This window comes from Neurospora tetraspora (assembly GCF_033439725.1).
Source record: "Neurospora tetraspora strain CBS 560.94 chromosome Unknown B0H65scaffold_5, whole genome shotgun sequence".
Lineage (NCBI taxonomy): Eukaryota > Fungi > Ascomycota > Sordariomycetes > Sordariales > Sordariaceae > Neurospora > Neurospora tetraspora.
This window is the reverse complement of record NW_026944387.1, coordinates 400,240-413,202: the sequence shown is the minus strand read 5'-3', so window position 1 is coordinate 413,202 and position 12,963 is coordinate 400,240. Positions and strand designations below refer to the sequence as shown.

Sequence of the window (12,963 nt, the reverse complement as noted above, 5' to 3'; positions counted from 1 at the left end):
CAGAACCGCTGTCAAAGGGGCCTGCAGGGCAAAGGACTAGCGGTCTGTGCAGCAAACGCCCAGAATCTTCTCACAGCAACCATCGAATCGAGTTGAACGAGGACTGCCGGCCTGAAGACCTGGGATACAGTCCACTATACAAGATGAGCGCCGATGAACTGGAGGCGTGCCGCCTATACATTGTCGAGAACCTCAACAAAGGCTTCATCGAGAGCAGCGCTGCGCCCTGGGCCGCACCTGTCCTGTTCGTTCCCAAGGCTAACGGGAAACTGAGGTTCTGCGTGGACTACCGGAAGTTGAACGCCATTACCAGGAAAGACAGATACCCATTGCCCTTGATCGAGGAGACGCTGTCCCGGATTTCTCAAGCGAAGTTCTTTACAAAGATCGACATTCGCCAGGCTTTCCATCGCATCAGGATGCACCCTGACGATGAGGAGTTGACAACATTCAGGACCCGATACGGGGCATACAAGTACAAGGTCCTTCCCTTTGGGTTGACAAATGGGCCTTCGACATTTCAACGGTACATCAACGATGCTCTGATGGGGTACCTGGACGACTTCTGCAGCGCGTACATTGACGATATCCTCATCTACTCCAATACGCTGGAAGAGCATAAGAGTCACGTTCTGAAAGTTCTGCAGCGCCTCGAAGCTGCCGGGCTACAGGCGGATCTAGACAAATGCGAATTCCATGTCCAAGAGACGAAATTCCTAGGGTTCGTCATCGGCGTCAACGGAATATCGGTGGATCCCGCGAAGGTCGCCGTTGTGAAGGATTGGAAAGAACCCACCACGGTGAAGGGGGTCCAGTCCTTCTTGGGGTTTTGCAACTTCTACCGGAAATTCGTGAGGGAATATGGCCGGGTGGCAAAGCCCTTGACAAGGCTGACAAAGAAGGGGGAAGCTTTTGAGTGGTCTAAAGATTGTCAGATTGCTTTTGACGAGCTGAAGAGGAGACTCCTGGAGGCTCCAGTCTTAGCCCATTTCGAGTATGGCCGGGCAACGAGAATGGAAACGGATGCTTCAGACGGTGTGCTGGCTGGTGTGTTGTCGCAAGAGCATGAAGACGGTTGGCACCCGGTGGCCTTCTATTCGGAAACTATGCAAGGAGCGGAGCATAATTACCCGATTCACGATAAGGAGATGCTGGCAGTCATGCGAGGACTTCTGTGTTGGCGGGCGGAACTCATAGGGCTTCAACAGGGGCCTTTTACCATCTTCACGGATCACGAAGCACTCAAGTATTTCAGTACAAAGAGGTTGTTGAACTCCCGGCAGGCCGCCTGGGCCGAGATTCTTTCCTAGTATAATTTTCACATTACATACCGGCCAGGGAAGGATAATGCCGCGGCGGACGCTCTGTCCAGGAAGGCGGAGGACTTGAAGACACAGAAAGACAGGAAGGACGCGCAGCGTTATATGCGCCTCTTCAAACCGCTCGAAGCGCCCGAGGGGGGGGAAGACGCGCTGCCCCGCGTCTGCACACTGGATCTGGCGGATGACAACGACACACGTTTGGCGGGGACAGGCTACAACTTGGTTGCAGATTTACTGAAGGCTAACAAGGAAGACCCGGCCCTTGAGGGCTACCGCCACAAGGCTACAGAGCAGGACTCCGGATTCACACTGCTACAGGGCCAGATCTTGCTCTACCAAGGACGACTGGTGGTGCCAGAACAGAATGATCTGAGGACACGAGCAATACGGGAATGCCATGACGGCATTGGCACCGCCCACCCCGGCCGGAACAAAACGAGACGACTGGTAGCCACGAAGTATTGGTGGCCAGGACTGTCAGGGGACGTGGACCGCTACGTGGCAAACTGCTTGATGTGCCACGCTTCTAAGCACCCACGAGACAAGACCCCGGGAGAACTACAGCCGATGGAGGTGCAGAAAAGACCGTGGCGCCGAATCGTCATTCACTTCAAGAAGATGCCCATGGATAGGCACGGATATGATAACATTTTCAGCATTATCGACCCGTTGTCTAAAGGAAGTTGGCTGATCCCCTGCCGGAGCAATATCACCGGCAAAGAAGCATGTCGCTTGTATTATCAGGGACCTTTTAGACTCCTTCGCCCCCCGCGGGAAATTGTAAGCGACCAAGGCCCCCAGTTCAAGTCGGCGTTTAGTCAAGAAATGTCTAGCATCATGGGCACCAAATGGTCCTTTGCATCGCCAGGGCACTCACAGACGGCTGGACAGGTGGAAAATCTGCATGAATATTTGGATCAGAGACTTCGCCCTTTCATCAACCATGCGCAAGACAACTGGTCTGAGTTGATCCCAGCTCTGGACTTTGCACAGAATGGCTTATACCACGAAAGTACGGGCCTGCAACCCCATGAGGTTATGTTCGGATTCCCCATGCCCGCCTTCGCAGAATGGAAGACTTTCACACCCTTAGAGGACCTCCCTACGGCGGAACGACTGTCGCGTCAGGAAGCCAGAGACGCAGCCCTTAAGATACAGGGTTATATCGAACAAGCCCGAGCCGCCATCATCCAAGCACAGCGCAAGCAAGCGATACAAGCGAACAAGCATCGGCGGGTTCCGGACTTCGATGTGGGTGACAAGGTTTCCATCATCAAGAAGAATTGGTCTACCGATGGAAGGCCTAGCGACAAATTGGACTTTCCTCAGACTAGACAAGTCTTTCAGATCATTGAGAAAATGGGACACGCTTACAAGTTGGACCTCCCCCCCAACTGGAAGGTGACAAACCAGTTCTCACCGGACCGCTTACGCCGTTACCCAGACAACCCTTTGCCAGGCCAGGCCGCCGAATCCCCTGAAGGCGAAATGATCAACGACAACGAGGAATGGGAAGTGGACCATGTTGTCGCGTCACGCGTCCACTACGGCAAGCTCGAGTACCAGGTGCAATGGCGGGGCTGGGACCCTGACCCGACATGGTGGCCTGCACGAGATTTCAAGAATGCGGCTACGAGGATTAAGGAGTTCCACGACGAAAACCCAACAGCTCCGGGACCGCCGGTGAGGTTACAGGCATGGCTCCAGGCGGCAGCGGAAGACAAGTTCTTGGAGGACGACGACGACGACGATCGCCCGGCACAACAAGGAGTGAGACGAAGATCGCCACGGGCGCGGAGGAAGTAGGCTTGGTGTTGTGGTCGTTGATTGCTGGGAGGTCGTCGGTTCGAGTGGGTGTGCGCGCACCAGATTTTTTTTTTTTTGGCAGACTCGAGGCGAGTCTTTTTTGAGGGGGGGGTGATGTGACGGCGCGGCTCAACCGCTGGTCAGCATTGCTCTCATGGCTGCATTTAGCACAGTGGACCCACCGGATCCACTGCAGGGTTCTTGGCAGCGTACAGGATTATATCCTTTGCGCCGCAGCCATTCTTTGTATTCTAGTTCTTCTTTTTCCTCATCTTTCGATCTTCATACAATAGTAGGGTCATTGACGCTTTGTCGCATTCCTTTTCCACTATTTGCCATAACAATTTCCTTATAAAAGTTAATACGGAATTTAATTCTTACCCTTCTAAAGATAATATTTTTAATTATATTATTAGTTAGAATAAATTTTTTAAGACAAAGTAAGCGAAAATGGGAAAGGTTATACTTTTAAATGAAAGAGCAGTTAATAAATGTAAAAACGGAATATTTATTATTAATGAGTAAAATACAATAATTTTTATATAAGCCGGTTACATAAGCGTTTCTCTTATGTCAGCTCTCATTGTAGATCTTGTCGTTTCTATCCTAATAACTTGTCTCGGGGCCTTTTAAACAAGTAAGATTTTTTAGAGTTTTGTCTGTTTTAGTTTAAAGAGGTTATACCTCAGCCAACTTATATAGAACAAGTCGGGTACTTTTCCCTCTTTCTCCCACGTAGTTTTGAGAGTTTGATGGGGCCTGGTCGGTGAACTATAAATACTTTAATCGAAGTACTAAAAGGGAGTGTTAGGATATTTGGATTCGGGCTAAGTACATAACCGGCTAGTTATGTCACCCGTGTATATAAAGACTAGGAGTTCTTTTATCTGTTCAGTACCTTAAATTAAGCAACAACTCTTTTCCTACATTATGCAGTTCACATGTACAACGGTGCCTACCTTTCAATATATATAAGCTCGGGTTAGACGCCATAGTCCAATAGCTGGTAGATTAGCCTAACTCTGGTCTTGCGAGGCTAGCGAACCGCTTTCTAGTATAAAGGTGATGTCGTCTTTCGTGGTCTTCGGCGGTAAACACACAAGAGCTTAGGGGAGCAAAGTCCAACAATAAAGTAAGTATATGCAACGATCAAAGCCCGAATGCGGCTCGGACAAGATCCGAGTCCGAAGCACGACGAACAAATGGAAGTAGCTGAGACCCAGTGAGAATATGGTATGAGCCTCTCGTCACTTTGAATCATTTTCGCCTCTTTCAAGTACGGATACCCGTTGGGGATTGAAGGTTAGTTCCTATCTATTTCCCCAATTCTGCACTTTTAATCTCCAACGGGTAAGGGCTAGCATAAGGTGTGAGCTATACTTAAAGCAGCTGTCCCAGTTATGAGTCTACCCAATCAACCCTTCTTCCGAGCTACTTGAAGTATCCCGAGGTACCAAGTCCACTCGTACAGCTGCCGACACCTGGCTGACAGCTGCAGCTAGCTGTCCTCTAGCTGGTGTAGATCTTGGCACACTAGGACTCTATTAGGGCTAGCTAGCCTACCAAGAGGATTTGGTAAGGTGGGGAAATCTACTCCTAATAGAGGCTCCCCGCCCGCAGCCTCAATTTTTCCACTTTGCCCCGCTTGCAGGACAGGAGGAGTTAATGAGATCTCATAATTACGGTATACACTCTTAGGTACAGCGCATTACATACTGTGATTCGGGCTTACCATCTTGCTACTGCTGCTACTGCTACTACTACTGCTGCTTTGATAAGCTGCCCTGGGCTGCTCAGTATTGACGCCACACTCTTGAGCGGGTATTTACCGCGCTAACTTACTCTAAACGGATTGAGTTATATCATTGTACGGCTAAGCTTTCACTGCTAACTCTCAGTCGCTTTTGGATCACTATTTTGCACTATGATTCAGAATGACTCATCGGGGGCACGGTCAAAGCGAATTGAGCATATTTAAGACAGAAAGCTAAGTCACCTACCAGGTCAGGTTTCCAAGACTCATAACCACACATTTCGGCAACCACTAGCATTTAATCACAATACTACTAGCATTCACAATGGCCGACAGCTCAAATCACGCCATCGTTTTCGGTGCCTCTGGCCTGATTGGCTGGGCGATTGTTAACCAGCTCCTGCGTAGTTACCCGCGTCTTAGCTCATTCTTAAAGATCACCGCTGTTACGAACCGCCCGCTCAATACTTCCGAGTCTCTGTGGCCCACGGATTCGGACCAGCCAGACCTACAGCTCGTCTCCGGTATTGACCTATGTAAGGGTGATGGGGCCACATTGGCAGATTCTTTGAAGCAGGTGGTGAAAGATATCGAATCTGTCACTCATATTTATTACTTGGGTACTTCCTCCATTCATTCATTCCCCCACTACACCACACACCTGCTATATGGAAAAACTTACCATGAGTAGTGTTTCAAGCAGTCGAGGACGACATTGAGGAGGTAGCGACCAACCGTCGTATGTTTCAGAATGTTGTCGATGCCCACACTATTCTCAGCCCCAACTTGCAATTTGTAGCATTTCCTGGTAGGACACGGGTAAGTCCACTATGTGGTATTGAAATAATCTGAACCACGTGCTGAATACATCAGGGATATGGAATATATACCCCCGGAGGCACATTTACCCCTCCATTGGCCGAGGATATGGTCAAGAACCTGCCACCCGACTATGCCAAGACGGTCGTATATCTGGTATATCGCGAGCTTCTGAGCGCTGCGAGCGAAGGAAAGCGATGGACTTGGTACGAAGTCTGCCCTGATGCCATTGTGAGTCTTTCTTAATGCACCTGAGTATTACGCATTACTAACATTGATCAAGATTGGGTTTACCCCCAACGGTTCCCAGTTTAGCTTAGCCCTCCATTGGGCTCAGTATCTATCCCTATATGCCTATAATCACGGTGTCGGACCATTTGCAACGGAAGCTGCAACAAGTCCTGTTGAAGTACCTTTTCCTGGCAATGCCGCTAGTGCCAACTCATTATTCTCTCCGGTATCTAGCGCGACAATCGCGCGTTTTATGATCTATGCATCGCTACACCTCGGAACTTGTGGTGGTGGCCATCTATTCAATGTTGCCGACAATGAGACACCGTGCAAATATGGCGAGATTTGGCCGCATTTAGCTAAATGGTTTGGCCTAGTAGGCGTTGGGCCGGTCGCTGAGAAAGCATCAGCTCCAGACAACTCTATGGGGGTTGGCGAGCTTCCAGAATCGACTTCACTCTTGTCACCTGGAGAATATGTGACCAAGTACAGGTCCATTTTCAACCAAAACGGTCGCGAGAACGCTGCCACCAAAGGTGTTGGAGCTGGCCATCGGCAATTGGACAGCGTGGGCTACTGGCTGACGTTCGATCGGCAACTAAGTGTGACAAAGTTGAGGGGGACCGGGTTCGAAGGAGACAAGGATCCTGTTCAGGGTTGGCTGTCTGCCTTCGGGATGTTCAGAAAGGCCGGACTAATACTTTGAGCAAGTCCCGTCATTTGCTCATTCGAGAGATCGGCGTCAATCACGGGCCACTCGGCACCGCCGCGCTCCCTAGGCCCTACGGTTCATCATGCAACTTAATTTAGATAGCTTAGGAGCTATTAGCACAGCACATGCTGTGGCTGGAGGAGATTCGCGAGGATTCGTGAAGCTATATAGAAGTTAGAATAGATAGAACAGATGATTGATTATTATCTCGAGGGACTAGACTGAAGCTGGACAGTGTTTTTACAGATTTTAGATACTTCAGAAACTTAAGGTTTAGGCACCGCTGTTTCGCCAACTCAAAACGCAGGAGTTTCTGCTGGAGGTGAGATCAGTGTTAAGTTATAACCCGATGAATAAGGGAGAGATATGAGGCGGAATACAGCATGTCGAGGATATAGAGCTGACGCATAGTGAAATTATGTCACAGGGTTAGCCTATATAGGCTAACCCTGTGACAAATTAGAAGTATATGGTTGCCTAATTGTTTGAGGGAGACGTAAAGGACTAGAGAAAGACGGTAGTACACTTTATTTAACCAAATTATATAAAACTTTTTGTCACGGCGTAGCTAGACGGTGTGATGATCGTACCATTTAGCTAACTTGGACTAAAGACAAGAAGTTGAAGAAGGAAGAAATCCCAAAAGGGAAGGCTAGATGGGAGAGGCGAGGTTCTTATACCCTAACTGGGAGGCAGCCGGAGCCAAGCCCAGAATCTGCACCTGAACCATGTGACCCATGACGGCACCAGCCGTCACAGATTATAAGAAATATAATATACACATTTATTATTTAAATTACTGTAGCTGCTATTTACTTCGTAATTTTATAAATAAATTTTTAACGTGTGGCTAGTACTGTGCCTTGTAACTGCCTTGTACTACCTTATAGTACAGAAGGTTAACTGCTGAGAACGCTATTCCTTCGGAGTCAGCAACAGCTCCAACGATGCCTGGAAGCGCCTGATGCCTCCAGGTGACGGCATCGTCGAAATCCCAAACGAACACACCTACGATCTGCCTCCTAGCTTGCCCGCATCCAACAGCCCAAACACGAGCAAGGTGTACGGCATCAGCATGTTCCACCAGCTGCACTGTCTCAACTTTATCCGGTATGCCTACGAGCCGGATTCCATTAAGGACCATCCCGCCGACGAGGTCGTCTACCACCGGGACCACTGCATCGACTACATCCGCCAGGCCATCCTGTGTGCTGGCGATGTGACTTTTGATCCACTCACGGAGGTTGGCATCAACGGCATTGGAGCAACGCATGTGTCGCAGCTATGATAAGATGTTTGCTTGGGCATATAAGCATCGGTCGGATAAGAAGGATGATGGGTATCCCCCGGGGAAGGTCACGCATACCCCGGCGGACAGGAATATGTTGGAGAGTTCGCATCCGCATGTTCATAGTGGTCACTAATAAGGGACAATCCAGTGTGCGGAAATAGGGGCTCTATTTTTAGGGTACTTTCAGGGGCTTTATTTACTTCCTCACCACAATTCCCAACAAAAACTTTTATCCATTCCATTGCCTCTTTTCACCATTCCAAATTGCAATCTTGAGGCATGGTCTTTGATTGAAAGCTTGTAGCTTTTTTTGCGCTGGAACATCGATGTCTTATCCCCGGACAAACCGCTGCAACCACAACTACAAGGTCCTTGCCTCCATCATGGGGATGTAACTGTTCAGTGGGCATCATTGACTCACCTGTTTTAGTGCTGATTTCTGAGGTTACCGCGGACCAACGCCGCTTCCTGTCCAAAATGTCAGATGCAGTGTTGCATTGGAAATTTGGAATGGTTTTCATGCGGGGGGAAAGTACATATATTTTAGGGTCCTCATTCCCTCTTGCCTTCTTCACGATATCACTTTCAGACTTTCACCAAGCAAAGAAACTCCAAATAATCCATCTTCCAAGGACTTTCATCTTAATAGAACACCACCTTAAATCACACATTGGATGAAAAGCACACCTTAAACCCATCTCATCCAAACCACGCCAACACCACCACCGACAACCATGTCGGACCCCACCTTCAAAATCGAGACCCCCCGCCTCCTCATCTCCTACCTTCAACCCGACCTCGATTCCCACTGCGACTTCCTCGTCGCCCTCTACAACACCCCCGAGTTCATTGCCAACGAGGGAAAGACACCCGTCACCACCCGCGACGTCGCGCGCCGTCAACTCGAGGGCCGCTTCCGCGCCGAACACGCCCGCAATGGCTACGGTACTTACCTCTTCTCTCTCCGCAACCCTGCGAACCCAGACGATCTGGCCTCCGCCACGCCAATCGGTACGGTGTCGCTGATGCGCGGTGATGAGCCCGGATCTTATACCGCGCCGGATTTGGGTTTCGCGATTTTGTCGGAGTACATGAAGAAGGGATACGCGAAAGAGGCGGCGCAGGGATTGATGGAGTATGTCGAGAAGGCGCAGGGGGTGAAGGATATCCTGGGACTTCATGGCCCGGCGAATAAGGCCAGTGGTGCGGTATTCAGAAGCTTGGGTTTCATTAACGTGGGATTGAGGCAACTGTTAGTGTTTGGACCGAATGTGGTTGGGCAGGTGTGGATTAAGAAGGGGATGAGTGAGGATGTCAGTGTTTATGGGTTGCCAAAGGAGGCGCCGGCTGCCGCGACGGTGCCGGAGAAGATTCCGGAGAAGATTGCGGAGGAGGCCGTGAAGGAGTCCGTGAGTGCTGTTGCGGTTTAAGATTGGCTTGCTGGTTCAGAAGGGTACTAATTTGAACTCTTTCTCCTACGTATTCCTTTTCTCCGTTGACCCCTCTCGTGTCTTTATAAGTTGCTCCTTCTTGCAATCTTTGTCGATTCTCTTTCCCAGCTTATGTTCCTTCTTTACAAGTAAATGTGGTACTCAACTACCTACTTGACCTATGAGCGCAAAAGACTCACAACATCGCACGGCCACGGCTGGTGAAAAATCCATTGATGGACATGCAAACTTCGAGTTCAAACATGATTCATGTTACTGCTATGTCTCCCACCGACCCTAACTAGCTGGTAGCCACGAGTTTTACTGAGGATTCTGCCACGTTAGATCATACTTCGCCTCTTGTTCAATCTGGAACTGTCTCAACTTGTCAAAGTCGATACAATCATGTTCAACACCCCACCTCGTCACGGAAGTTGCATGGCCCTTTCCAACTTTGATGGGACTATTACCCTCAATAATCAGATCACGGCCGCAGGAGATTCCCTAGCGCAAATACTCGAAGCAATACTCGACTAAGATCTTCCACTTAAACTCCTCTTCTGGGTCTAGTCCAAGTTCGTCGTCGAGATCGACGTAATATTGGTAGTGGTAGCGGATTATATTCTGAGGAATATTTGTCAGTCTTCGTTTGGGAAAGGGTGACGGAACTGGGTACAGGAACAGGGAGGTTCTTACCAGACAGTACAGCTGGGTGTTTGGGTGATCGCACGGGACAACGATTCCCTGACGAAGTCCCCATTTATTGGGGTTCTCAATCCTGACGGTATCATGGCCTGTCGGACTCGGTCAGTTCATGATCATATTATGTAAACCTTTGGCTTAGACGATACTAACCAGTGACTAGTTCTTCCCATTCCTGCTCAACCTCCGCTGCGCCACCGATATATCGTCCATCTAGTTGAAATACCTTCTTCACAGGAACGAACACTCCCTTTGGGATGGGAATGTGGGAGTAGACATGCAGTGGCCCATTATTTTTCGGTGCAGTCTTGTACCAGAAGGCCAATGTCGTGAGCCATCCCAAACAGAGAAAATACACTGCTATGAGAAGAATGCGATTGTTTTGCCGCTCCCTGGCAATCGAATGGGTCCGAATTGGTGCATTGAGCTGGATATCTCGAAGCTTTTCGTCGTCTGAGGACTTGATCTTGGACTGCATTGTTCTTGGGAAATGGGAAGTTTAAGGTTGGAAGTTCCCCTGTGTTCGACCTCGAGACAGAAAGGACGCAGATAGGCTTGGGCAAAGGGATATCCAAACTCCCCGTTCTTTGCCCAAGCATCACCAAGATGTCGCAAGCTTATACCGGAGGCCGATAACCGAACTGCGACAAACAGGGGTACAGAGAGGGATCTAGACGCCAGTCTTATGTCACTTCCCCGCGCAAACACCATATCTGTCCATGATCAGATCATATTGTAACTGTTTCTCCGCTCGAATGTCACTGCATCTCAGTTCTTGGGAGCTGTATCAAGGAGAGTTCTAGAGAGAACAGGAGGAGACAATGCCAGACAAAACAGACAAAATGTGGAGCACAGTGACCAAAAAATTGGCGGGGCTTCTGCGGAAGGCCCGCAGTCGGTAGCGGCCCGGGCCCTACAACGGGGACAAGGCGGGGCAGTCCCGGCCAAGTTGGCGACAAGGGTCCTCCGAATCTTCGACACACCTCCGATCACTCGTTCCGCACGTCCTTGGCCCTGTATAATTCACATTTTCTCACATTGCGTCTCATAGCCGCTCTTGGTTGTGCGTGCTTTAGGAAGGTGTCCAACTGATGATCGAGTGTTTGTGTTGGACCTACCCGAGTGAGCACAAGTTGAACGAGATGCGCGGCGTTGCTGACATGTGAAGACTTGGAGAGTGGTGCGATATCGCAGTTATTTTGGATCTTGACATTGACGGCTTTCGTCGGGGTGATGTTGACCTGAAGGGGAGGTAAGAGCGCCCCCTCCTGTCCTCTGCTGTTGCTTGTGCCTCCTTCCAACCTCCATCTTTGCACTTTCTGGTCTTCCCCTTTGGCAGGAGCAATCAAGTTCCCAACACCTTTGCATCATCATATACTCCCAAACTTAACAACCGAGAAACATCATCAGGCGGACAATGAAACTGGAAGTCTTTTGAGTGCACACGGGCACCTGGACTCCAACCGAGAGTCAGGCGAAAGCATTGATGTCCATATCCCAATTCGCAGACAATCACGGTGGAGGGAGCATGTTATCCGCGGGGCCATTCCCATCTTCTCCATTACAGTCGGCGTTGCTGCTGGGTTTTACCTCACAAGGAGCTCCAACTCCAATGAGCCAACGTTGAGAAACTTTGGCATCAACCCAAAGACGCCCGTGCCACGAGAAATCTTCACCGACAGGCGAGATGTCCCCTTTATCCCCCACAAGGAGTTCATCGGGCCGTCAAAAGAAGCTGATAGGAACTGGGACCGAATAACGATGGGTAAGTCACCTTTGAACAATACAAGAAGACAACAAATCGTATCTAACCACAACTATACACAGGCTCCGACACCATCTACCTACCGGATATGCTACGATGCTTCTTTTGTTTGCGTGGGTTCTCGGGTATGCGGCTAACAAACAAGCAGGTTAGCCTTTGAAGCTGCGTACGGAGAGAGAAGTCAGACTTACTTGTTGAGCTTAGTTGAATCGGCGATAGGTTGATCTCCTCGGGAAGGTCTGCATCAGTTCTGATTCAAGCTCCTCCCGCTGCTTCTCAAGAGCTTCCATTCCTACCTAGGCCAAGCTTATCCTCGGGTACCGGGTTTGCCAATGGGTCTTTCGCCCTCAACCACTTCTCCACGGCAGCCACAGTCTTGGCTAATTCCCCCTTCTCCTTCTCTCTCCTGTCGTGGGCTTCGATCTCGCCATCATCGGCATTCGCTGGAAGATGCGCCGTTGGATGACTTGCTTGAGAAGCTCCTGAGCTCACAAGGAGCTTATTGACGGTTTTGGGCGGATCCATAACCGGGCCATTGGTCTGATGGGAGACCTGAGGACTGGCAGAGGTTGATTTCTCATCTGTGTGCGAGTCTGGATTTTCTTCTGGCTTACGCTGGTACTCTTCTGTCTCGCGTCCCTGATTTGGGCGGTACTACCTTTATATTCTCGGATTTCATCCAGGGTCAAGATGCGTTGCACGATAACAGAGTCACCTCGTACTTTAAATCGCTTCTTGCCTAAAGTAAGTGCTTCGGGGCTAACCCTTTTCCTACTTATCTTGGTCCATTTGGCACCAATAGGTACTCGGGGCTTAGCCTGTCCAGCAGATGCTTGGTCGACGTGGCTGGAAACAGGTGGAGATCTTGAGTCTTCCACAGGCCGATTCTCGTAGTCCGACCCGTCGTATCTTTCTGCTCTCAGCTCGGCGGTCATGTGCACATATTTTTTGATTATTTCTCTGTCCAAGCCGCGTAGGACGATGACAGAGTCACCCTCAACCCTAAATCGCTCTTTCGCTATGGTTAGGGTCTCGGGATTGACCAGATTTCTGCTAATCTTGGTCCATTTTGCACCTGAAGGGTACTCGGGATTGTCCTCGGTCTGTTTTTTGCTATCTTTGTCGACTGAGG

At 49.7% G+C, this 12,963-nt stretch overlaps 5 protein-coding genes across 5 annotated transcripts; 3 read left to right on the top strand and 2 right to left on the bottom strand.

Moving 5' to 3' along the window:
• The first annotated feature begins 4,749 nt into the window (after nucleotides 1-4,749).
• Nucleotides 4,750-6,833, top strand: B0H65DRAFT_467956 (uncharacterized protein). The gene is made up of 4 exons (XM_062826934.1): nucleotides 4,750-5,501; nucleotides 5,573-5,700; nucleotides 5,755-5,931; nucleotides 5,984-6,833. Exons 1-4 carry the CDS (start codon nucleotides 5,207-5,209, stop codon nucleotides 6,635-6,637), a joined length of 1,254 nt encoding a protein of 417 aa, XP_062680131.1. The 5' UTR covers nucleotides 4,750-5,206; the 3' UTR covers nucleotides 6,638-6,833.
• Nucleotides 6,834-7,607: 774 nt separating this feature from the next.
• B0H65DRAFT_443185 (uncharacterized protein) lies at nucleotides 7,608-7,931 on the top strand (the record flags this gene model as incomplete). The annotated part of the gene is made up of 1 exon (XM_062825617.1): nucleotides 7,608-7,931. One exon carries the CDS (start codon nucleotides 7,608-7,610, stop codon nucleotides 7,929-7,931), a length of 324 nt encoding a protein of 107 aa, XP_062680130.1.
• A 498-nt stretch (nucleotides 7,932-8,429) lies between these two features.
• Nucleotides 8,430-9,574, top strand: B0H65DRAFT_526166 (acyl-CoA N-acyltransferase). Its single transcript, XM_062828854.1, has one exon. The coding sequence runs from the start codon at nucleotides 8,669-8,671 to the stop codon at nucleotides 9,362-9,364; it is 696 nt and encodes a 231-aa protein (XP_062680129.1). The 5' UTR covers nucleotides 8,430-8,668; the 3' UTR covers nucleotides 9,365-9,574.
• A 40-nt stretch (nucleotides 9,575-9,614) lies between these two features.
• On the bottom strand, nucleotides 9,615-10,608 carry B0H65DRAFT_217026 (uncharacterized protein). The gene is made up of 3 exons (XM_062822002.1): nucleotides 10,220-10,608; nucleotides 10,061-10,158; nucleotides 9,615-9,988 (listed from the first exon to the last, which is right to left on the bottom strand). The coding sequence occupies exons 1-3, from the start codon at nucleotides 10,542-10,544 to the stop codon at nucleotides 9,869-9,871; spliced, it is 543 nt and encodes a 180-aa protein (XP_062680128.1). The 5' UTR covers nucleotides 10,545-10,608; the 3' UTR covers nucleotides 9,615-9,868.
• A 1,336-nt stretch (nucleotides 10,609-11,944) lies between these two features.
• Nucleotides 11,945-12,867, bottom strand: B0H65DRAFT_216945 (uncharacterized protein). The gene is made up of 2 exons (XM_062822001.1): nucleotides 12,023-12,867; nucleotides 11,945-11,964 (listed from the first exon to the last, which is right to left on the bottom strand). Exon 1 carries the CDS (start codon nucleotides 12,764-12,766, stop codon nucleotides 12,320-12,322), a length of 447 nt encoding a protein of 148 aa, XP_062680127.1. The 5' UTR covers nucleotides 12,767-12,867; the 3' UTR covers nucleotides 11,945-11,964; nucleotides 12,023-12,319.
• Nucleotides 12,868-12,963: the final 96 nt, after the last annotated feature.

What these genes read in the sequence shown, in the direction of transcription:
- B0H65DRAFT_526166 (XM_062828854.1), top strand. Translation starts at nt 8,669, where the DNA reads ATGTCGGACCCCACCTTCAAAATCGAGACCCCCCGCCTCCTCATCTCC.
- B0H65DRAFT_467956 (XM_062826934.1), top strand. Translation starts at nt 5,207, where the DNA reads ATGGCCGACAGCTCAAATCACGCCATCGTTTTCGGTGCCTCTGGCCTG. An exon ending in CACTCATATTTATTACTTGG is followed by an intron (nt 5,502 to 5,572) that starts GTACTTCCTCCA and finishes TACCATGAGTAG; the next exon opens with TGTTTCAAGCAGTCGAGGAC. An exon ending in AAGTCTGCCCTGATGCCATT is followed by an intron (nt 5,932 to 5,983) that starts GTGAGTCTTTCT and finishes ACATTGATCAAG; the next exon opens with ATTGGGTTTACCCCCAACGG.
- B0H65DRAFT_217026 (XM_062822002.1), bottom strand. Translation starts at nt 10,544, where the DNA reads ATGCAGTCCAAGATCAAGTCCTCAGACGACGAAAAGCTTCGAGATATC. An exon ending in ATGGGAAGAACTAGTCACTG is followed by an intron (nt 10,159 to 10,219) that starts GTTAGTATCGTC and finishes CGAGTCCGACAG; the next exon opens with GCCATGATACCGTCAGGATT. An exon ending in ACACCCAGCTGTACTGTCTG is followed by an intron (nt 9,989 to 10,060) that starts GTAAGAACCTCC and finishes AATATTCCTCAG; the next exon opens with AATATAATCCGCTACCACTA.
- B0H65DRAFT_216945 (XM_062822001.1), bottom strand. Translation starts at nt 12,766, where the DNA reads ATGACCGCCGAGCTGAGAGCAGAAAGATACGACGGGTCGGACTACGAG.